The sequence below is a fragment of the Protopterus annectens genome, chromosome 6.part1, assembly GCF_019279795.1.
Source record: "Protopterus annectens isolate FY-2018-M chromosome 6.part1, PAN1.0, whole genome shotgun sequence".
In the NCBI taxonomy this organism is placed as follows: Eukaryota; Metazoa; Chordata; order Ceratodontiformes; family Protopteridae; genus Protopterus; species Protopterus annectens.
In genome coordinates this window covers 200458880-200483538 of record NC_056738.1, presented here as the reverse complement: position 1 = coordinate 200483538, position 24659 = coordinate 200458880, and the positions used below count along the sequence as shown (strand labels likewise).

Below are 24659 nucleotides of genomic sequence, written 5' to 3'. Positions count from 1 at the left end.
GGGATGTGGCATGGTTATATTCCTTGCACAGAGTGTTGTGTGGGGGTGGACTGACAAATGTGTGTGTGACTCAGGAAGGAAAGCAGGCAAGATGGACCATGGAAATGTGTCTCTCTCTCTCTAGGTGCCCTCAATGTTAAAATGATGTGCAAGTGTCTGCATGAACACAGCCAAGCTCACCGCTAGCCCTACGTGTCTGTATGTTGGAGAGCTGTGAGCAGTGCATGGTATAGCGGACAGTTCATAGACTCTGCACCCAAACCTGAGAAATGGCTCTGCCAGGAGTTGCACGGGCACCTCCATGCCCAAAGTCAGATGCTATGTTACTACCAGAAGGTGACTGATGTCTGCTGGGAAACATGTCCTCCATGGGAATGCACAGGACCACAAGCCCATGGCCTGCTATGTCTTGGTGTGCACAGCACACTCCCCTCTGGAGCACTGCAACTACAGCAGCGTGATTATGCATGGACATGTTCACTCTTAGCAGATGTAGTTGCTGACCTACACCCACAATCAGATGTTCCATCACAGAAAACATACGCCCCAAGACAGATAGTGGAAAGAGGTAGGTCTGAGACGGATCGCACACACTGTCTGTCAACCATTCCAGGATATCAGCAACACAGATGTTGGACTGTACTATACTCCACAATGGCCCTAAACATACGTCGAAGGACACGTGATGAGACACCTGCGACAGGTGGTGGAGGGACAGCAGGCCTCATACGAGTACCCATATTAATCCGCCTGTGTGAAACCTCACCAACTGTTTGGGTATGGCCAGTGTTGACAGTCAGTGAAGTCACAGTAGCCACACTTCCTTGTTCAATGTCCCCATCCTCCAATTGTCCAATATCGGTGGCCTCAGGGGACTGGGTATGCACAGGCATACTGGCTATGTACGGTAATAATGAGGGTGGACAGGGGATGTCAACCTCTGTGTCTGATTCAGCCTCTGCAACCCCCCAGCTGTGCCTCAATTTGGCCACCATCATCATCAGAATCTGGAGAGACACTTTCATCAAGTTGTGAAGGAGACAAAGACCAACCTTCCAGGTCACCTATGTAAAAAAAAAAAAGGAAAAAGCAATACATTAATACGCACACTACTATGCTCTGCAGTACTATGGTGCAATATGTTAAGCTGTATACATTGCTGTCACTATTGCAGACTTTTATAACCCCTAACCTCACACAGTAGGATAGGAGAACATTAATTTTCTAACCCCAATCTGTAATTATTTGGAAATAATTATTCATTAAACAAGAATCTCATGAGCAAAATATAAATTATGTATACTGCTGACATTCTGCAAAAATCTGCACAGTTGACAGTTATGGCAATCTAATGTCCTGACAATGCTGTCAAGTCAATCACTACGGTCACACCTACAAGGCAGAGGTATGACTCTAAACTGTGGATATTCAGAAAATATTTGCCCATATGGCAATCATGTAGACAGTACATTAATCCAGCCAGCAGGCCTGGGATGATACTTTAGCAAATACATTGAACACTGAACTATCTACATCTCTGACACATTTTGTGCTTACCAGCAGCAGGAGCACAGCCTTTTCCAGTTCCTGATGATCCTGAAAAATATTTGAGGGGGGGAGGTAATGACAACAGCACATGTTACAGTATAACAGGAGTAATATGTCAAAATATCTCACATTTACAGTAGTTTCTATGCTAACAGGTATGTGGGTCACAATCTCTACATGAACTTAAAATTGCAGCTACCCCCCCCCCCCATAAAACACCTGACACCAATGTAAAACTATATACACCTTAACACGATGAATGCAACAGTAGTCCAATGCTGATCTAACTAAGCATACCTGGACGCTCCTCTTGAGAGGAACGGGTGGCACCCACGTCCACAACATATTGGCTGATGGATACCTGGGAGCTGTCCTGTGTTTCAAGGATTGCCAGGAATTCTTCTGTGGCTGAGAGAGAGGTTGTTCTGCTGCAGCCCCACCACCAGTGACCTGACAATCCCTGGCCACATCAGCTGCACATCTCCATGCTGATTTATCATATCCATGGCACGGTGGTGTTGCACCTACTTGTAGGTATGATTCTGGTGACGCACAGCATTGATGTTATGCACCAGTTCATCCCACAGAGCTGCACACTTTGGCCTATTTGCCCTCCCTCTGGACAGCAGGACCTGATAATGTTGGCACAAAGCCTCAATGATGAGGTAAGTTTTCCACCTCAGTAAATGGTACTTTCATGATGTTTCCTGAAATGCAAATAAATGAGAACATGTCCGGATCACATACATGGGAGTACAGTATGTAGAGATACAGCAATTAAGGAAGGCTATCAGTATTCACCACTTGATTACACATTTCATATTCAACAGTGTGCCAAACATACAAAGGGTGGGGACGCAAGTAGGACAGTAGCAATAGTGATCTATTCTTGTTTATAAAAGGACAGATACTCGCATAAGCTCACACACCCAGCACAGGAGTCCAGTGTAGTGTGTCCCATAGCAGGAAACCCCCCCATCATATATGTATAAACAACAGTGCCAACAAAATAGCATTGTGCTATTACAACTGCTATCAAAGGAAGTAGCCGGGAGACCTGTGTACCTAGTTATTACACAGCATTATACCATTGCTGTATTCTACATCCCCTGTACGTGTAACATGGCTGGAGGTCAATGCCATGTCATCAGTACAGTTCTAACAAAGATTTACTGATGTAATCCCCAACCTCCCGAAGTATATTCAAACATATGCATCATGCTGGAAACAAAATGGTTACATACCTGATGGAGTACAATACTCCTCTGTTGAAAGCTACTGCTATACAAGTAATCTATCAACGAGTTGGCCATACAAACTCTCATACACACTGGTTCCCCCAGCTAGAAGTTTGCCTTTTTAAGATGGTTATCATTAGCAGGTGCTTGCCTCTGAACCAATCTGTCGTTCAGAAATGCTACAGGCAGCCTACACAACTGATCTGGAGTATAATCAGCCAAATCCCATGCAACTACTCAACAAGATGCAAAAGTCTCAATGTAGATTTCATCCCCTTTTCTCATATGTTTGGGTGGAAATTACTGGTGTACAGATACAACATTGGCACAGAGAGAATGTTTGCAGCACCTACTTTTTACATACAGATGTGTGTGTTACAGGCTGAAGCGGATGCTGATGCAGGCAATAGGCACAGACAGAGAGGGTGAAGACTGTGCAGGATGACAACACTTAAAAGTAACTGTGGGATCTATGGCAGCCTTGATGAACAGCCACAGCCAGATTGAGGGAACTCATCCCACTTGAAATTAAGGATATACATGTTTAAAGTCAAGTAGGTTAGCCAAAGGTATCATTAAAAGAGTGAAAGGCAACATGCTTGGTATGTCCTAGAACAAGGTAGGGGGATACATCAACCATTATGTCATCCAGCTGGACAACTGTCAAGTCATGTGTTGTGTTATGGTAATCATCTGGGATGTGTCTGCTGGAAAACCCTTGCTTCTAGCAGGACCTCCATATATGTATGTTACTTGTGCAGCTGTGGTAGTCTGTAATATCACTAGCAAATCATTGTGGACTAAAGTTTGATATTACTGGGCCATATTTGAATAACACACCTCAAAGTCCTCTAGGAATTTATGCTAATGCACTACCTGACTTTCTAGTGTTGTAATGGGAACAGTTGAAATGTGGTCCCATCTCTAGGCCTTTGAATTCCATTATTTAGAAGCAGACATTCCATTTGTACTGCTTTGGGTGGATAAATAGGTGATGAGACAGTCATACATATGAATTTGTAATGGCGATGTACACATACATGTATTTTAAATGCTACCACAGCTGTATTTGAACCTAGGACCATGTGGACAGAGAATTAATGCTTTCAAAACATTTAATAGATTGTGCTACAGAGTCACTGTTATAGCAGGTATATTTTTACATGTTGTACATATAATTGCATATTTGCTGTTAAATTTCTCACTTACATCTATTAGTATGTGTAGAGCTTTATAGTGATGTACATTTCTATTTTTCCATTAATCTTTTGGCGGACATGCTGTGCAATGCGGTGTGATGTGCAGCATCATGTAAACGCACTTAATGACAAGAAAATGACAATTACTATGTTTTGCTTAAAATACCAGTGCCAATTAAATGGCTGCATGGCTTGGTGAGTTAATGCACTGTTGTTCAAGTGAAATGGTACTGGGTTCAAAATAGGGAGTAGATGTACTTTTTGAACATGATTAGTATGCTTTCAAATACAGGTAATAATACACTGCCATTTAGCATAGCTTAGTACATCATCACACAATAATTCTTTAAGAAAAGAAAGTTACGGCGAGTGGACAGTGGTGAAATTGTGGGTCAGCAGGGGAAAAACATAGTGAAAGGCAGGTAGGAATGGCCAGGAAGGGTGTAAAAAAGAAACATAGCTATCCATTTCAACAGCTCTGCACTCGCAAAGATGTTCAGCTGAATTTGGACTGTCATTCCCAGAGAGAGGGGTGACAACATAACTGTATTGTCAAGCTAATTGGACCAAATTAAGTGTGTCCAGTGAACACATGGGTGAAATGGAGAGATTTGCATGGGACAGAAGTCTTTTTTTTTTTTTTTTTTTATAAACAGTGTGTGGAATGTTAGGGAAAGGACATGGGTACGTGTGGAGATGGTCAGTTGAGAAGGGGATAAAGCATTTGCAGACAGACAAGACTGGTGTGGGAAAGGGAGTGAACACCTTGATTGGGGAGGGTGTTGGGGATCCTGGTCCCATGAACGTCAGACACTGTAGCAGTGTGCCTCAAGTCCTCACCCATGAAACTGTCAGCACTGCACTTTCACTACTCCTGTGGAGGCATTGGTCGATGGCACATGGGGAGGGGGACTGCCTCACCAGGACGGACAGCATGCACTCCATCCAGAGCAGACGTGCACCAACAGTTTGGTGCACAACCCTATGCACCATGCTTGGCAGTTGATCACAGGTGATAAACGCATCCACTCCACCTCCCCTCCCAGATGGGGGCACACTCCCAGCCTGTAGAGTGGAACCACCTGATGAAGCAGGTAGTGAACAGGCAGCAGAGGGGTACCACCAGGCTGCGGCCTAGACGTGCTGGGCTCCAGTGCCTCAGCTGGGGGAGCCAAGGCAGGTGGATCACCAAGAACCAGCCTACCTTGTCACACTGTGGTAAATAAACACATAAAAGAAAAATAAACAGAACCCAAACAAATATAATTAATAACATAAGAGAAAACAATAATGAATAATGGAAACAAATTGAAAATATGATGAGGAAAACAACAACAATATAAATTAATTTTTTTTAACAGCAAAGCAATATTAAATTGTATACAACACCAACATAAGAGGTAATAAATAATATGATCATATCAAATGATTACAGGAATTGTACTGATTAAATAAATAAAAGAGAAGAAGGGGTGGGGTGAGAAAAAATAGCATTAGTAACTTCACAGATAATGTAACTACATACTTCCAGATATGTGTTGGATTTCACTTGTGAGACCACTGACTGCTATGCCATTTATTATATGAAATACTACCCTGTTCCTTACACACACACACACACACACACACACACACACACACACACACACACACACACACACACACGCACACACTAGTACAGATCATATTGCATCCAGCAATCATTCAGTGTTGCTTATATTGTATATAAGATGTTCCACGTACATACCTCAAAAACCTCTTAGAACAGGACATTACGGACCAAGCCATACATATTGGTGGCACAATGATAGGGAACATTCTTATACAGTGTGCTCTTACAATAGTAGCAAGGTGTTCTGATAACAGATTTGCCATTAAATTGCATTTCAAGTGACGTCATATATTTGCAAACCAGAGGACTGTCGCTGATCCTCCACTGTGTGGTAGAGGCTGGCCAGTAAAACAAGATCATATACCAAACAGATGCACACATATGGGGCAATATTCAGTACATTCTGCAAAAACTATGACAGTTAAGAGGTATGTTCATGTACACTGATTACACAGAATAGCTGGACAGTCATGGCACAGGTCTATAGGTGTGCACTTCACATGCACGCATGGTTGTGTTTTATTAATGACATGCTAAAACAGTATTGAAAACCGCACAGTTTCTCAGTTGGCTGGCATGGTATTAGAACCCACAAGCAGTGGGTATAGTAATATGGAACATTTTATTTGAAATAAAATTATCAGAGCACCAGCTCCTTTTACACTTTGATTAATGTTTCATACATGACTGTTAAGACTGTAAAATATGGTTCTAGATGATTCGGTCATGCTGACTAATGTCGCCAAAAATGGGCATGGGTGATAAGTGGGTTGAGAACCAGGCATACTCTGACCCACGCCAGGGACTCATGCTAATGGTGGGAGGGGTATCTTGTGCCCCTGTTGGCCAGTGTGTGCCCTCCATAAAGCCCAGCAGCCCTTTAGGTCAATAAGCTACTGGCTGGCCAGTGTCTAGTTGCCCAGCCTGGGTTACCTGGGATAGCTCTGTTGAGCGAAAGCTAGATGTAAAACCAACCAACCTGCCAAACATGTACTGAGAATTGCTACGCTATGTAGGTTCACTGACAGGATGCAGCTTGGAAATGGATGACATGATGATACGGAGGAGGCTGGACATCCTATGTATCCAGGAGACAAGATGGAAGGGCAGTGCAGAAAAGCCATTTAGCTTGGGATCCGGAGTCTACTACTCAGGTGGAGGGCAGGCTAGAAATGGTGTAGGAATTGTGGTGAGAGAAAGGCTTCAGAAGGCAGTAAGGGATATCATCAGAATTAATGACAGACTCATGGCAGTCAGACGCCAGTGTAATGATAGGGCAGTATTCATAATCTCAGCCTATGCCCCACAGCAGGGTTGTGATACTGAGGAAAAGAGTGCATTCAGACAGCAGTTGCAGGACCTACTAGGTAAAGCAGGACAACATGAATTGGTGTTGATAATGGGTGACTTGAATGCACATAACGGGACAGACAGAACAGGTTATGAGGCGTGCCTGGGCCCACATGGATGGGACAACAGGAATAAAGAAGGAGAAGTCATTCTAGACTTCTGTCTGGCAAATGGTTTGATAGTCGCCAACACATGGTTCAGAAAGACAGAGAGAGAGAGCGAGAGAGACAAGATCACATACAAGAGTAGTCAACATGCAACTCAGGTAGGCTTCCTCCTAGTAAGGAAAAGGCACTGGGGCAGAATCCATGACTGCAAAGTCATCCCCAGTGAAACAATCGGCCCACAGCATAAACCACTAGTTGCCACAATCAGCTGCAAGCAGTGGTCAGAGAAGGCTCTAAGGTCAACAGAGACCAGGCTGAAGACCTGAAGTTGACTGGAAAGAAAGTACAACAGTTCACGGAATTACTTAGGGCTCTAGCACCCTAAGAAGAGGAGGAAATAGGTGAAGCTGAAGAAGAATGGCAGAGCCTAAAAACAGCATGCGTTAGGACTACAGAAAAGATGTGTGGCCAAGCCAGGTATGGAAATAAGGTACATAAGGAAAGCTGGTAGTGGAATGCAGAAGTCCAGGAAGTCATCAAAAGAAAAAAGTGCAGGAAGTAGTGGGACACAGAAAAGACTGACCAGGCTAGGAAGGACTACTGGTTGTCTACCAAAGAAGCTAAGAAAGAAGTTGCAATAGCAAAGAATAGGCCATCGGAGGCACTGTATCAACTTCTGGAAAGTGACTCAGTAAATGGCACAAAGAAACTATATCAGGTTGCAAGGCAAAGACAGAAAGATAAAGAAAATAGTCAGACACCCTTCATAAGGGATGCCAGCAACAGACACCCTTCATAAGGGATAACAACAACAACCTGCTCACCAGTCCAGAGGACATCAAAGGCAGATGGAAGGAGTATTTCCAGCAGCTTCTGAATGAAAAAAACCCACAGAAGCTGTACTGCCCCAGAAACAGCCTACAATGAGAGAAGAAGAGGAGCCCAGCCTAGAAGTAAGAATAGCACTAAGGAAGATGAAGTCAGGGAAAGCAGCAGGCTCAGATGAGGTCATAGCAGATACGATAAAAATGCTCGGTGAGATAGGGGAGAAATGGCTCCTGAGGGTACTAATAGCAGTGTGGAGAGAAAGGCATATCCCAGATGAATGGAGAATAAGCATACTTGTGCCAGTGTACAAGAACAAAGGGGACATCCACAACTGTGGGCAATACAGAGGCATCAAACACCTATCACATTGCATGAAAGTTCTGGAGAGGTTGATTGATAAACGGATATGCAGAGTAGTAGAATGTAAGATGGGAGATGAGCAGTTTGGATTCAGATTAGGATGCAGCACAACTGACCCGATGTTTACATTGAGACAGATACTTGAGAAGAAGCTACAGATGAGGAGAGAGTCTAACTGGGAATTCCTAGACTTGGAGAAAGCATATGACAAGGCCCCAAGAAAGCTGATCTGGGCAGTACTGCAGTGGTTTGAAGTCCCAGAAACATTGGTAGAATTAGTGCAGGCTAAGTACAAGGACCCAATGACAAGTACGGAGAGTGTTCGGCCTCACGGAGAGGTTTCCAGTTGCTGTTCATACTGGTCATGGACTATATTAGCAAACAGGTTGAAGGGGACAGATCAACAAAGCTGCTATATGCAGATGATGTGGCAGTACAGGCAGATTCTACGCTAGAACTTCACCAAAGGATAGGAGAATGGAATGCAAATCTGAAGGCACATTGGATAAAACTAAGCACAGATAAGACAGTGGCAATGGCAGCAAATTGGGGAAATCAGAAGCTGAGACTAGAGATAGAAGGTAAGATAGTGGAACAGACAAACAGCTTCAAGTACCTGGGAGGAGTAGTTGAGGAGAAGGCTAGTCTGAATGAAGTGGCCAAAGCTAGAATCAGAGGGGCTGCAGCCAACTGGCATAGAGTATCAGGTATAGTCTATGACAGAAGAAGGCTAAAGAAGCTGAAAAGTAAGGTGTACAAGGCAGTGGTGTGACCAGTACTAATGTATAGTACAGAAACCTGGGCAGTCAAGGCAGAACAGTTGAAAAAGCTAGAGGTGATGGAAATGAAGTGCCTGAGAAAGGTGATAGGATGCACACTGTGGGATAGACAAAGAAATGAGGACATAAGAGCAGAAGCCAAAATAGCTCCAACTGCAGAAAAGATCAAAAAGAACAGATTACAGTGGTTTGGGCACATGTGTAGAAAAGCAGAAGACAATCTGGTGAGGAAGATTTGGGACAGACAGGAAGAAAGTAAAAGGAAGCGAGGACATCTAGCAAAGAGGTGGATGGATTATGTGAAAGAAGATCTGCAACAGTTAGGCATGAGTGTTGAAGAAGGCAGGAGTGTGGCACGGAATCTAGAGAGGTGGCGACAGTTAACACAATGCCCAGACCCCATGCAGAAAAAAAATGGGAAAAGGGGGGCTTGATGATTATGATGATGATGATGTTAAGACTGCAATATCTGTATTTATTTTATGAAGTTATGCATTAAGTTATTACTTTGATTTTCTTACGCAACACGTGCTTGCCTCATCCTGGCCAAACATTTTGCATGGGACTGTACATTGCAAGCCTTCTCTTCTGCAGCTGTGGTAAGAGAAGGAAACCATTATGCATACCAGTTTTGCAGAGATTCAGCTTGTATATTTATAAATTACGTTGAAGGTTGTGCTTTAGGCCCGGCAAGCCAGTATGTAAAAATCTACTGCCAATCATTAGCGGACCGGAGTTCCGCTGTGGCGACCCCTAGCCGGGAAAAGCCAAAAGACACAAACAAACTAGAAAACATACTTGCATATTTGTAGGGTGTTCCCTGCCTGCGCATCCTGGATCCATCGATCCAAGGTTCCGGTTTTCCTTTGATAGAGGTAGTCATAATGGTGATGACACTGCTCACTAGTGCGAGGGATACCAGTTGTACTGGCCAGATCCCTGGTCAAAACTATCCCAGGCCAGAGATTTGCATTCTGATCCCTGATAGATGCCCTGGAGCAGCCGGGGTCCATAGGTAGGTACTAGGCTATCGGCCCAAAGGCCTACGTAAGCCTAGCCAGCAAGGTTCCATAGCTTACGCCACCCAAGAAAGTTATTTTCCTGTGCCACTGTCCAGCAGAGACACAGAAGTGATCCCCGGGGTGTATTTCCTATTTCCCATCCACTCATCAAGATTTTTCTTGAAGAGTGCTAATGAAGAACTTTGCTTGACATAGATGGGTAGCTTGTTCCAGAGTATAGGAAGTCTCTGAGAATGGAATCCATCCCTCCAGCATGTCCTGTTTATTGTGGTGACAAGGTTTAGGTCCCTAGAGGGTGTAACTTGGAGGGATTGGGATTTCTTTAGGTGTAGCATGTTTAACAGCTCTGGGTTTGACATAGCTTTATATGTTAGGCAGATATCACCTCGGAGTAGGCGATATGCTATGGAGTAAAGCTGGAGTTTTTTGAGGCTGTCAGTGTAGGGCATTTGTTTGAGGCCAATAATCCTCTTTGTGAGGTACTTCTGTGGTCTTTCCAGCTGCTGCAGATGTCTTGTGAGGTACATTCCAAAAGGGGCATTGTACTCTATAATGGATCTAACGAGTGACGAGTAGAGGGGAACAATTACCTCCTTTTTCCTGGATGAGAGCCCTTTTATGATGAGGTGTGCCATGTAGAAGGACTTCTTGACTACTGTGGCAATGTAACTATCAAAGGAGAGACTAATGTCCACCTGGGTCCCAAGGTCTCTTATCACGCATTCGGTGTTAAGTAGATTGCTGCCTATGTGGTAGTTCATGGGTACAGTGCTTTTACCAAAGGGGATGACACTGCACTTTTTGGCATTGAGCTTGAGGCCATGGCTCTGACACCAGGCATCTGTCTCAGTGAGGCCCTTCTGTAGGATATCCACATCATTTGGGGACTTGACTAGGGCTCCTAGTTTGCAGTCATCTGCAAACTTTGTTAGCCTGTACTTCAGAGAAGTAGATACCAAACAGGAGAGGTCCCAGGACGGAACCCTGTGGTACTCCACTGGTCACTGCTTTGAGGTCAGATTTGGAGTCTGCAACTTTTACAGTGTGGTTTCTTTCAGTGAGCCAGCTGGCAACCCATCTTGTGACGTAGGGATTTATACCTAGTTTAGTGAGTTTAGCTATAATTCCAGAATGGGGGATGGTGTCGAAAGCCTTGGCGAGGTCAAGATAGGCTGTGTGAACCACCTTACCCTCATCCACGGCTTTGGAGACTGCCTCAAAGATGTCAATTAGGTTCAGGAGGCATGATCTGCCTTTTACAAACCCAAACTGGGTGGGATCCAGAGTTTGGAGGTTACCAATGTTTTTGTTTATGAGTTCCATGATGATATGTTCCATGGCCTTGCAGGCCAGGCTTGTCAGGCTAATAGGTTGATAGTTCCCAGGATCAGTGGTGGCTCCCCCTTTGTGGAGTGGGATAACTGTTGCTATGCGCCAGTCAGTAGGCACAAAGCCTGATGCAAGGCTATTATTGAACATGGTGCTTAAGTGAGGAGCCACTTCGTTCTGAAGTTCGTGTAAAATGCAGCCTGGGATGTTGTCCGGTCCCATGGATGCTGTGTTTTTGGCTTTAGAGAGTGCAGCTTTTACCTGGGTAGTTGTGATTACAGGGACTCTGCATTCTTCCTGTATAGATATGGGCCCTTTAGGGGGTGAGAGGGGTGTAAAGTTAGCACTGAACCTATCTGCAAGGATGTTGGCAATATCAGTTGGTTCTGTAATTTTCATGCAGTTGTGCTGTAACTCAGAGCAGATCTGGGTGTTGCCATCTAGATTCTTGACATAGCTATAGAATACTTTGTGGTTTTCCTTGGATTTAGTGGAGATTTTGTTTTCGTTGAGCTAAGGAGTTGGTACACAAGTAGTTTTCCCAGTTAATGGTGGGGTAGTTCAAGTTTCCCATTATTAGGGTGCTTGGTTGAACCCTAATATTTTCCAGTACATCAAGAAAAGAGAAGTGGGAATCCTGGGCATAATGGGGGATCTGTAGCAATCTACAATTTGGATTGCAGTTTTGCCCAGAGTTAGTTGCACTTGGATAACCTCGGATACATTATGCTGAGCAACTAGCCTGGAGGTGTGGTTATCCTTAATGAATATGGACACACCTCCACCTTTGGGTGTTTCGGTCCACGTTACATGGCTGAAAAGTGTGGTATGAGTTATAGCCTGGTAGTGCAGGGGTGCTCTCTGGAGCCTTGAACCAGGTCTCAGTCACTGCACAGATATCGATGTTCTCCATTTTAAGGAGTGCCTCGAGTGAGTGCATTTTGAGGTTTAGACTTCTAGCATTGAGTAGCATTACCCTCAGTTTTTGCTTGCCTGTTCCTGTTATGGTGATGAATTTGTTATTTGAACCCTGCTTAAAAAAGGCACTATAGGGGCAGCAAGAGCCTTATCAAGTATCCGGAATCCCAGGGGCGACAGGTGCAGGCCATCTGTGGCAAAGCATCGTGGTCTGTCGACCATGTCATCCCAAGCAGACAGATACTGGATCCCCTTAGAATGACACCAGAAGCTTAGCCAACTGTTGAAGTCAATCATTTTGTCCTTGTACTGTGGTATCATTCTGGGCGATGGCAGAATGCTACTCAGGGCTAGGGTCATACCTGCCTGGGCTACAAGATCGGAGAGCTCTTCCATGTCTCTTTTCATGTAGTCCAGGGAGGTACGTCTCAGGTCATTCACACCAACATAGACAATGACAAGAGTCATATTTGTACTTGTTGTGGAGTGAACTGAGTGCATGGTTTATGTGGCGGATCCTGGCACCCAACAGGCAGCTGACAGTAACCTTCTCCTTGTTTAGCCTGGTGAGTGGGACATCAGTGTGCCTGACTATAGAGTCACCTATGACTAGTGTGTTGAGTACATTGTTTTGCCTTATTGGCTGTGGTTGAGTGGCATACTGAGTCTGTGGGCTATGTGTCATTTGGGTTGTGTTGGGGGATGGAGGTTGCTTGCGTTTCTGTTTTGGAGGTCTCTGTTGCTTAGACAGATTAGTACCGAGAGCCCCTGCAAATGTTTTTGTGTTACTATGTGTGGATTTTGGTGGTGTAGATTTAGTGAGAATATGTGATGAGTGTGGTGTGGTGCAAATGTTTACCTTCTCCTCATGACTGTCAAGTCCAGTCTTGGTTGGAGAGAGCTTTACCTCCAGTTTGGTTAGAGAAGTGCATCTCTCACAGGTTGTAGTGTTGGGTGGTAGGAGGAGAGGTTGTCTGTGTACAGGAGGCAATTTCTACATTGCCTCAAGATGCCCAGATTAATCAGATAAACAGGAGAGAACACTGGGAGCTGACCCTTGGACATGCCTGAATAAAAAACTATTTTCCTCAGAAGACCAGTGAAAACCCTAGACTCCTGCACACACCACGGTTGTACTCTAAGCGTACACCTTCCACCGCGACAGCAGCCATATCCACAGTCAATGTCAGACTCCAAGGAATAATATGAAATTCCTGTCTACTGCCCTTTAAATAGGCTGCATTTCTGCCACTGGATGTCATACTGTAACTTTCAAAAACATGCCCAGTCACTTACCATCGCCCAAACTCGCACAACACATGTTTAAGCGAAAATTTGAAATGTCCAAATGGAAAGATCGCTGACCATGTTTAAGTTATGCTTTGCATCATGCACCTTTTCTAAATTTAACAACTGAATTTAAAGTCAACCAATGTTTCAGGCACCTGACACAGCTTCACAACAGTATATGAAAAACGGGGTTCCTATTAGATGACCGAGAAGGCGCATTCTTTCAAATGCGTCTTGGTCGAACTTGAAAAGATGAAAAGGCAAAATGACGAAGCGGCATATAAGCAAATTCTTACCCTGGGAAAGAAATCACTTGGCCGCGTCCATTACTTTGCCGTTTTCGCCACTGTAGTGAGATCTCGGAGTTGGTATATTTAAGTAGAGGGGGTGTGGGGGGCACAGCCCCCCCACTTTGTTTTGTTTTCAGTGTATTTTTTTTTTTTTTTTTTTTTTGGGAACAGCAATTTTTTCCCTTGGAAAAACAATCGCTGTTCTAAGTGTTCGAGTTTGTAAGGTTTCACTTACATGGGGCCGATAAATCATTGTTCGCTTTTCTAAGCATTTGATGATTTAATATAGACCCTGTAAAACGTATTACTACACAGGACTTAAAAAAACAGGAACTACTACACTGCTGGTCATGACCCACCCTATCCAGTCACTGGGATAGGGAAGGAACTCCTATATCTTCAAATATACTGTGAAGGTACCTGTAAGCATAGCACAGCTTCGCTGCATGGGTTTGCATGGAACTAAGCACCACCAAACTACAAACAATTAAATGCATCTGGTTTCTATTTTTAGCTGTCTAGCATATGTCTAATGCACAAGTGTGCTATGCTAAGCATAGCTAACTAACGTGGCACATTTTGCAAACAAGCACATAAAAAAAATGAATGCATCTGGTTTCTATTTTTAGCTGTCTGGCTCATGTCTGATTCATGGGTGAGTAGAGCTAAGCATAGCTAAATAATGCGGCACATCACACAAAAAAGCACATAAAAGAAAAAAAAAATAATAAAATAAATTCAACTTGGTTAAATAAAATGTCTTTTAGATTTTGCAGTCATGTTTAACGGGCCAAAAAGTATTTGGGTGTACTGTTGGTCTTGCATGGATTCAATATCCATGTCCTAACCTCTCTTAGGCACACACCACAATTAATATGCATGGTGTGCTGCTGAGGGAAAATCATGGCCATGTACATGTATACATTCCATGTAGCCTACACGGATTTTACTGAATCCTAAAATATTATCAGTCTCTTCTACTGCACTTCTAACCATATTTACATACTGCCAGAAAATATTATATTCTTAGCTATTCCCATAAAAGCATACTTAATCATTCTGCTCTTTAAATTTATGCCAAAACATTTATTTATTTTTTACACTTCAAACAAGAATATTCAATATTCAGTTTTACACACTTTATATTGCTCTTAATCTTGCCACTAATACTTCATTTGTCCCTTCACAGCTAATTTAATAACATTCTTCACAAAGAAAAAATCTAAAGCCGTCCAAATGTCTTTAAATAAATCCTCGCTCCCCATTTTAACTCTTCCTTCAAGATTTCCTAATTTTACATAATTCCCTTCCATACTCAGATCATATAATTTTTTCCCCTTTAAACATTTCCTACTTCCATGTCCAGATTTCAAGTTCATATTTTACCTAAATATGCAGCTATTTTCTTTCATCATATTTCTTCCTTTCTCCCTCAAATAATTCCACCCATACTTATTTACATTTGTTCCACATAGTTCCCATACTTTTTGCTCACTGTCCCATCACCTTAAAATCCAAAATAAATGTAAAGATATAATGTATACAACTAGAGATATTAGTCCGAACCCTCTCCTTTCTTGTTGCGAGAACACAATTTTTCTCTTTTTGCAGGACTCAACCCACCATTTCTAATATTTTTCTTTTAATCTGATGGAAATTCTCACTCCCATAATACCCTGTATTTTCTAAAACATAAGAATGTATCAAATACAATCCCTGGGATTCAGGAAATGTGGGAAGTCTGCATGGAGTTTACATATTTACTCTGGGAGCAGCAGTGCTAATTATATATTCATGCCGCCCACTGCACAAGCTCGGTTTCAGAGCCGACAACAGTGTTGCCAGCCAGAAAACCATGTAAAGAAACAGACAGCAAACCTGGTTACCAGGATTGCACAGAATACCATAATGATTACTAGGGCTTAACATACAGTTATATATATGCTCCAAACACAGTTCAGGATAGTGTATACAGTGCACAGTACTGTGAAATCCCATTCCAGGCATTCTGCAAAGATGTTGTATGAATGATCTGCAAGAGTACACTCAGGGGAAGTGTGTGTATTGAATACGTTCACACAGCTAAACTGCAGGAACTAACACAGGGAAAATGGACAGGTGAAACAACCCAATGTGTAAAAGATGAGGGCATGTCAATAGAAAGTTGTAGCAGAAACACCAATCACACAGCAATATGGTACAGTACAGACTTCTCAGTGAAAGCGTGTATTATGTGACTGTCACACAAGGTGACATAACAATAGGGAAGATGTCTTTGTGAGATGAGCATTCTTACATTAAAAATGCAGAGGACATGAGGGATGTTCTATACAACTGAGGTAGGGTGCATACTGTGAAGCTGTGCAAACTGATTTACCTGAATAGGAGTGTAATATCAGCAGATGTCTCCAACAACTGGGCAGTTACAGGCTCATGAACAATGTACGGCAGTAAAAAAAGCATGCACAATCATAAACAATATCAGAGCACCACCAAAAATAATCCCATGTCTCTAACATAACATGCGATTGAGTGAACAGAGATGGTTCTGCACAAACCCACTTGTACAACTATTATGACATGTCAGCAATCTAGGAGGGTAATCGCACACATCTTCCAGACACTGTAACATATGCTGGAGGTGTTAGGAAGGCCAATGCTATACCTGAATGTGACACACTGATAAACGCAGGCTAGTTGACTGGGTGCATGGAATATATATATATATATATATATATATATATATATATATATATATATATACATATATATAAATATATATATATATATATATATATATATATATATATATATATATATATATATATATATATATATATATATATATATATATATATATATATAGCACCATCCACACTGTTAAGAATGTTACCGATGCTATCAATGTTGTCAAACAGCCATGTATGTACCATGTGCAGCATCAGAACAGTTACCACACATGCATCTGGTGCAACAACTTGATGAGGAATCCGCACCATAAGACAGTAATATTTATGCAACAAAATGAATACCTAGGTATGGCTAATAAGATGTGTGACAACTCACTGTGGCAAAGGTAGTACTTTTCAGTTACACATCACTGGAAGATGTGAAGGGGGTACATGAAGGGTGCACTGTACTCTTGTTATTGGTGTGATGAAGGCTGTGAACTATGGAGGTATTATGAAGTTTGATGTGGATGTCTTCACATACAAGGGAGTAGTCAGCACTATGGCTACATGCTGGTGGATGTCCCACATACAATCTACCCAAGGGCATAGGTCATACACCTACTGGTCTGATTATAGGGTATGATGTCTACATTATTCTCAGGTGGTGCTTTTGTTTTCATGATGTAACAGTCACTGGAGGTGTTGCCATGACTGTGGCAGCAATCTTTGGTGTGGGCTGAAACGGTATATATTACAATAATATCACAGTCAATGATTGCCCACAATCTGCAGTCTTTCAGATAGTTGTTTGGTCACAGGATGTGTATGTCATTTGTGACACGTGTAACTTAAATAATGCACAGGAAAAGGTGTAGCAGACAGCCCTGATGTACTGACCTGACCACTGGACCTGAGATATAGGTCACTTCATGTATATCAACATTCAGATGCCATGCACTGTAGAAGACCCACTGGTCTACCCAGTTGGTGATACAGGTGTTTATGGCCACATCTGACAGTGCTGAGTGAATACCTCAGTGCAGATCTGTGTCAAACAACTTGGGCTTGTCAAGTTCAAAAGGATGATAGTGTTGTCATCATGCATGCCCTCGATGACCTCTTTGAGGACATCTAACAGATGTAACAGACGTGATGTACCTGTTTTTAAACTGTTTGCTGCATTATTTTAAAATCTGCACTTAAAGTTACATTTTAGTTGAATTTGATCGAATGTTTGTTTGTTTAATTTAACTGTGGAGGCTGCCCACTAAAGTGTGCTAGCCTGTGTAACTAATTTATCACTGTTTCTGCATTTTCTGTGTGCTTCTACCAAAAAAACAAAAAAATAATCCTTGTTTTCCCGCCTCTCCTCGACTAGTTTAGACCAGTTTACAGGCATTGCTGTATTCTGGGCTGTGGTGTAGTTCCTGTGTTGTCCATTACCTTACTTGGATAGAAGGAAGTTTCTTTGCTCACCAGTGGGAAGCCTTGAGCAGCCTACCTGTCCCTGTAGGAAGTGACCTCAGCACAAGAAGCTGTAGTAATTGGTTGTTTTGGACCATTTCTAGCACTTTTGTAGTTCACTGTTTAAAATCCACGTTTGCACGGCTTTGTGCGGTTGTGTGCATAGCGCAGCGCCGGTTAAACTTTTTCTGACTCCAAGTCTGCTCTTCAAATTTTCCCTTAAGGAAGCTCTACTCTTAGTATAACCAGACTACTCACTAAATTATAAGCCTAGCACTTGTTCTCAATACTTCTCTACTAAGTAAGCACTCTTGTACTAAGTAAAGCACTACATCTACTTACCACCCCTGTGAATATCCACTTCCCTTAACGGTACAGCACTCCCTTATACTGTTCTAGCATGTCGAGAGGTAGATTACTGGCGTCATCTCCAATTCAGCTGGTCAATCTGGGCATCTTGAGACAATGCTACAATTGTCTCATGTACACAGACAACCCTCTCCTCCTCCCAACAAACACAAATACATGTGAGAGATGCAACTATATAGCCAAACTGGAGGCTGAACTCTCTCAACTCAGGGCTGGCATGACCAGACAGGAGGCGATGGCAACCACACACACAACAATCCCAGTCCCACATAGACCTACCACAACTACAAACCAAACACATAAAAACACAAAGACATACTCGGAGGCTCTAATACAAAACTTACCAAAACAACAGAGGCTCCCAAAGCAGACATCCAAAAATCCACCACCTCAAAACAAAACACATGCAACACACTTCAATAAATCAGTGTGTCAACCAATCACAGCCCTTCAGGCCAAAACCTTGCCTGATACACTAGTAATAGGTGACTCTATAGTCAGACACACTGATGTCCCGCTGACCAGGCTGAACAAGGAGAAGGTGACTGTGAGCTGTCTATCGGGAGCTAGGATCCGCCACATAACACACGCACTCAAGTCACTCCAAAGCAAGTACAAATATGACTCAGTCATTGTCCATGCTGGTGTGAATGACCTGTGACGTACCTCCCTGGACTACATGAAAAGAGACATAGAGGAGCTCTCCGATTATGTAGCCCAGGCTGGTATGACCCTGAGCCTGAGCAGCATCTTGCCCTCACCAAGAATGATACCACAATACAAAGACAAGATGATCAGCTTTAACAATTGGCTCAAGTACTGGTGTCATTCTAAGGGGATCCAATGTCTGTCTGCCTGGGATGACATGTTGGACAAGCCACGCTGCTTCGCAAGGGATGGTTTACACCTGTCACCACTGGGCTTCTGGATATTGGCAAAGGCTCTTGCCACCCCCATAGTGCCTTTTTTAGGCAAGGCTCAAAAGACAAACCCACCTCCTTAGAAAACAAAAATGGAAAAAAAACTAAGGGTAATGCTGCTCAACGCCAGAAGTCTAAATCTCAGGATGCAGGCACTTGATGCACTCCTCGGCATGGAGAACATCGACGTCTGTGCAGTAACTGAAACCTGGTTCAAGGCTCCTGAGTGCACCCCAGCGCTACCAGGCTATACCTCGTATCATGCTTTTCGGGTTGGGAGGGTGGCCTAATGGTTAAGGCGTTTGCCTTACAAACACAAGTTGCAGGGTTTGAGTCTCACAAGGGATAATTGGCTAGGCTTAAAATGGCTCGCAAGGGCAATTAGCTTAGTACTAACCTATGAAAACCCGGGCCGAACCACAAAGGGAGGGGGAGTGTCCATATTCATCAAGGACACCCACACCTCCAGGTTAGTAGCAACACATGAAGCATCAGAGACCATACAGGTGCAACTAACCATAGGCAAAACTGCTATACAACTGGTAGCATGTTACAGACCACCCTCCCAATCTCAAGAACCCCACTCAGCTTTCCTGAAGACATTGGAGGATATGAATGTATCGCAAAATACCATCATACCGGGAGACTTCAACTACCCAAACATAGATTGGGTACATTATTCTAGCCCTAATACCCTAGCCCAAAGGTTCCTGGAATTCATAAATTCAAATGCACTGGAACAACTAGTCACCTCTCCCACTAGGGGAGATAATATACTAGACCTGATCATCACAAACATGGGGACAAAATGCTCCACACCGGAAGTATACCCCTCACTAGTGAGATCTGACCACAAACTAATCACCCTGGATATACATATCCCACCTCCACCCACAGCACAAAAGACCACAGTGAAAAAAAATCTCAAAAGCAGACTTCACTCTTCTTAAGACTGAGATGGTATCCTTTAAGCCCACTGTGCCAGTGGATACCACATCCCACAATGCCGAATCCTTCACAAATGCTTTCTATGGACATCTCCAAGAATGCATGGATCATGCTATCCCAAACAAATCCAAGTCCCTCTCCACCAAAGGTAAGCGTCCTGTCTGGTGGACCTCAGCCATAAACAAACTGTATAACAAAAGAAGGAAGCTATTGCACGTCAGAGAAAATCCCATGAAGGGAAGACATCTCTCATCAACATTAGCAGAAAACTATGTTCTCTCATAAAAACATCCAAGGCCAACTTTGAGAGAAAAATCGCTAAGGACACTAAAGATAACCACAAAGCCTTCTTCAGCTATGTTAGAAACCTGGGCGGAAACCCTCAGATATGCTCAGAGTTGGTACAAAACAACAAAAAATACACTGAACCCACAGATATTGCCAACATTCTGGCTGACAGGTTCAGTGCAAAAAACACAGCATCAATGGGACCTGACGGTATCCCGGGTTGCGTGTTACGTGAACTCCAAAAGGAGCAAAACCCACACATAAAAATGCTATTTAACCTTAGCCTTACTTCGGGATATGTACCTGAACACTGGTGTACAGCAACAGTGGTCCCACTCCACAAGGGGGGGGGGTGCCTCTACAGACCCTGGAAACTACCACCCCATAAGCTTAACCAGCCTGGTCTGCAAAGCTATGGAAAGAATCATTATGGAACTCATAAACAGAGACATAGGGGACCTACAGACACTTGACCCCACCCAGTTCGGCTTTGTAAAGGGCAGATCCTGCCTTTTAAACCTGGTTGACTTTTTCGAAACAGTCACTAGAGCCATTGATGAGGGCAAAGCAGTCCATACAGCATACCTGGACTTGGCTAAGGCCTTCGACATAATACCCCACTCAGGCATCATAGATAAGCTCAACAGCTTAAAAGTAAACCCTTATGTCACTAGATGGGTTGCAAACTGGCTAAAGGACAGAACCCATAAAGTTAAAATCGCTGGAGCAATGTCAGACTCAAAACCAGTCACAAGTGGTGTCCCACAGGGATCTGTCCTGGGACCCCTCTTGTTCGGCATTTATTTCTCAGATGTTAAAGCAAACATGGGAGGGCTGTGGCTGACAAAGTTCGCAGATAACTGCAAACTAGGCGCCATAGTCGATACACCAGCAGACACACACATCCTACAAAAAGGCCTCACAGAAACGGACAACTGGTGCCAGAGTCATGGCCTTAAACTAAATGCCAAAAAATGTATAGTCATCCCCTTTGGGAAAAACAAAGTACCCACAAATTATCACATAGACAGCAACCCACTGAGTACGGAAAAAGTAATCAGAGACCTAGGGACCCAAGTCGACAGCGACCTCTCATTTGACACCCACGTTGCCAAAGTGGTTAGAAAAACATTCTACCTTGCAAACCTCAACATGAAGGGATTCACATCCAGATCCAAGGATGTCATTGTACCCCTATATTCCTCCCTCATCAGACCCATGATTGAGTACAATGCCCCATTTGGTATGTACCTCACCCGGCATTTGCAACAGCTGGAGAGACCACAAAAGTACCTCACCAAGAGGATCAAGGGTCTCCAACATATGTTTTATTCTGCCAGACTAAAGAAACTTCAGCTCTCTTCAGTAGCATACCGCCTGCTCAGAGGTGATCGCTGCATGACGTACAAGGCCATGTCCAATCAGGATCTGATGGACATGCTCCACCTCAAAAAATCCAAATCCATCAGGACCACGAGAGCTAAAGACTCAAACCTCGGCACAAGTATGAATAGGACATGCTGGAGGGATAGATTCATAACCCAGAGGCTTCCCATGCTTTGGAACAAGATCCCAGTTCATATTAGGCAGAGCCCCTCACTGACTCTCTTCAAGAGAAATCTTGATGAGTGGATGGGAGATCGTAAGTTTACCCCAGGGGTCACATCTGTGTCACTGCTGGACAGGGGCACAGTAAACTAATTCTATTATATAAGGGGACCTTCATTGTGTCAATACTAGACAGAGGCACAGTATTCTAAATTTATTCTGTACATTTTTTTGTACCATTTCATGGGGTGGCAAAAGCCACATCACTATGGCTAGGCTTACAAATGCCCCAGGGCAGATAGCCTAGTACTATACTATGAAACTATGAAACTATTAACAACTCACACAGGTCTGTTGCACACAGCCAAAATATTACTAGTGTCCATTTAGAAAAGGTCTATGATGACATGTTGGTCTACCTCACAGATGAGGAGAATCACAATGTGCCTGGACATGCATGGATCAGGTGCTGCCCCCCCCCCCAACTCAAACAGATGCATGTTGATGTACACTTCTACGGGAACACAGTTGTGGAGGGTGTGTTGAAGTGTGCATTCAACTGTGCCAGAAAGGCATGTGTTGAGTCACACTATAGTCAATCAACCACAAGCCTGGGATGAAGGTAAAAGAGTGCATACTGCCTATGTTGATCTGGCCTAGGGTTTGAACAAAATCCCCTATGCAGGTATCATTAAGAAACTCTCCCAGCTGAGGATTGATTAGAAGGGTAACCCACTGGATCACCAACAGAACACATTCTGCGAAAGTTGGTGAATCAACCTGCCCCAGTACAGCTGTCACCATTGGTGTACCCCAGGGATCTGTGCTTGGACCTTTACTGTTTGGAATCTATTTATCGACAGTTTACGCTAAAGTATACAGCCTTTGGCTTACTGCATTTGCTGATTCTAGCATACTGGGTGCAATTATAGAGTCTACCAGCGATGATAACATACTACAGGAGGGGTTAACAAAGACAAAGGATTGGTGACGAAGCCACATGATCTACAAATAAATGCAAAAACATCTCCTCATTTTGTCCTTCTGCAAAGTGGAATCCCCTGCAAATTACAGCATTGGCAACAGTCCCACTATGCTGAAACCCAGTGATGCAACACCTTGGAGCACTTGCATATAGCAATCATAACTTAAACCACCAAGTGACCACAGTGGTATTGAAAGGCTACGTTGTGCACATCATAAGTCACACCATCATATTCAGATCAGAGGATTATAATTGCACTGTACTCGAACCTCATCAGAACACTAATAGAGTATAATGCTCCCTTGTGCATGTACCTCACCAGACACATGCAGCAGCTGGAGAGACCACAGGGGTTTCTCACCATGAAAACACAGGGCCTACAAACCATGCCGTGCTGCATGTGGGTAGACTGAAAGCCATGTCACTGTAATCTGTAACATACAGGATGAGGTGACTTCTACCTGGCCTCCAGGCCAGTCTCTAACCCTGCTCTGATGGGAAAAGTGCACATCCACAAATCAGATATACGTGAGGACATCAGCAGTGTCTGGTGAGGAGAATATAGTAATAGTGTCCCACATGCTGGTGGGAAAGGCTTTTGCTAATGTCAAGCTAGTGCACAAACACACACACAGTTGACTTTAATGAGAACAGAACTCCCTAACTAACTACACATACTACAGAACTCAGTAATTTACACAAGCACCACAGGACAAGTCTGACTTTTACAAGGCTACAGGACAACTTATAGTGGATGCAATCAGCAGTAGATGTTGGGCAGAAAATGCTGGAAGGCCTGCATAGGTGGTTACTAGGCTAATGGTCCTAGGCCCTTTATAAGCCTACCAGTGCAAAAACCAATGTACCCTTATTGACCATATTTAGATGGTCATTGTTAGCAGAGCAATTTTGTGATGAGCACTGACTGCCACTGTCCATGGGGGACATAGGTGGTACCCCTGGGGTAAATTTATAGCGCCCATCCCAGTTGTCAAGGTCATGCTTAAATAAGATAATTAAGGAGTTCTGCTTCACATGGACTGTGAGCCTATTCCAGAGGAGTGGCAATCACTAGGAAATATATCTGTCTCTCCAGCATGTTCTGTTTATGTCATAGGCTAGATTGAGATCCCTGTAGCAAGTTATTCTTGTGCCATATGATTTGCAGATGTGCTGCATTTCTATTAGGGCAGGGTCCGAAACTGCTCTGAAAGGCCAGGTACAGGTCACCTCTCAGCAGCTTATATGATATTGAGTACACTGATAGGGCTTTCAGTCTTTCCATGTATGTCAAGTTTTTGAGGCCCTGGATTCTCATGATCAGAAGCCTCTGTGGTCTTTACAGCTGCTGAAGGTGTCTGGTTAGGTACACACAGAAGGGAGCACTGAACTCAATTAGTGGTCTGATGAGAGTCAAGTACAGTGGAGCTGTGACCTCCCTGGTCTTGGATGCAATGCCCTTATTTATGGGTTGTGCAATGTAGAATTCTTTTCTTACCACTACGGACACATAGTGATAAAAGTTTAGATTGCTATCAACCTGTTTTCCTAAACCTCGCACCACTGGGTTTGAGCTTAGAGGGGTCCTATCTATA

At 43.4% G+C, this 24659-nt stretch overlaps 1 protein-coding gene across 1 annotated transcript in view; it reads right to left on the bottom strand.

The window, feature by feature from the left end:
• LOC122805269 (tetratricopeptide repeat protein 9C-like) overlaps positions 1-24659 on the bottom strand; it is a 194284-nt gene that overhangs the window by 74601 nt on the left and 95024 nt on the right. Inside the window, exon 3 of the mRNA XM_044075359.1 lies at positions 993-1064. Coding sequence (XP_043931294.1) covers positions 993-1064 — 72 coding nt within the window. The remainder of the gene's footprint in view (positions 1-992; positions 1065-24659) is intronic.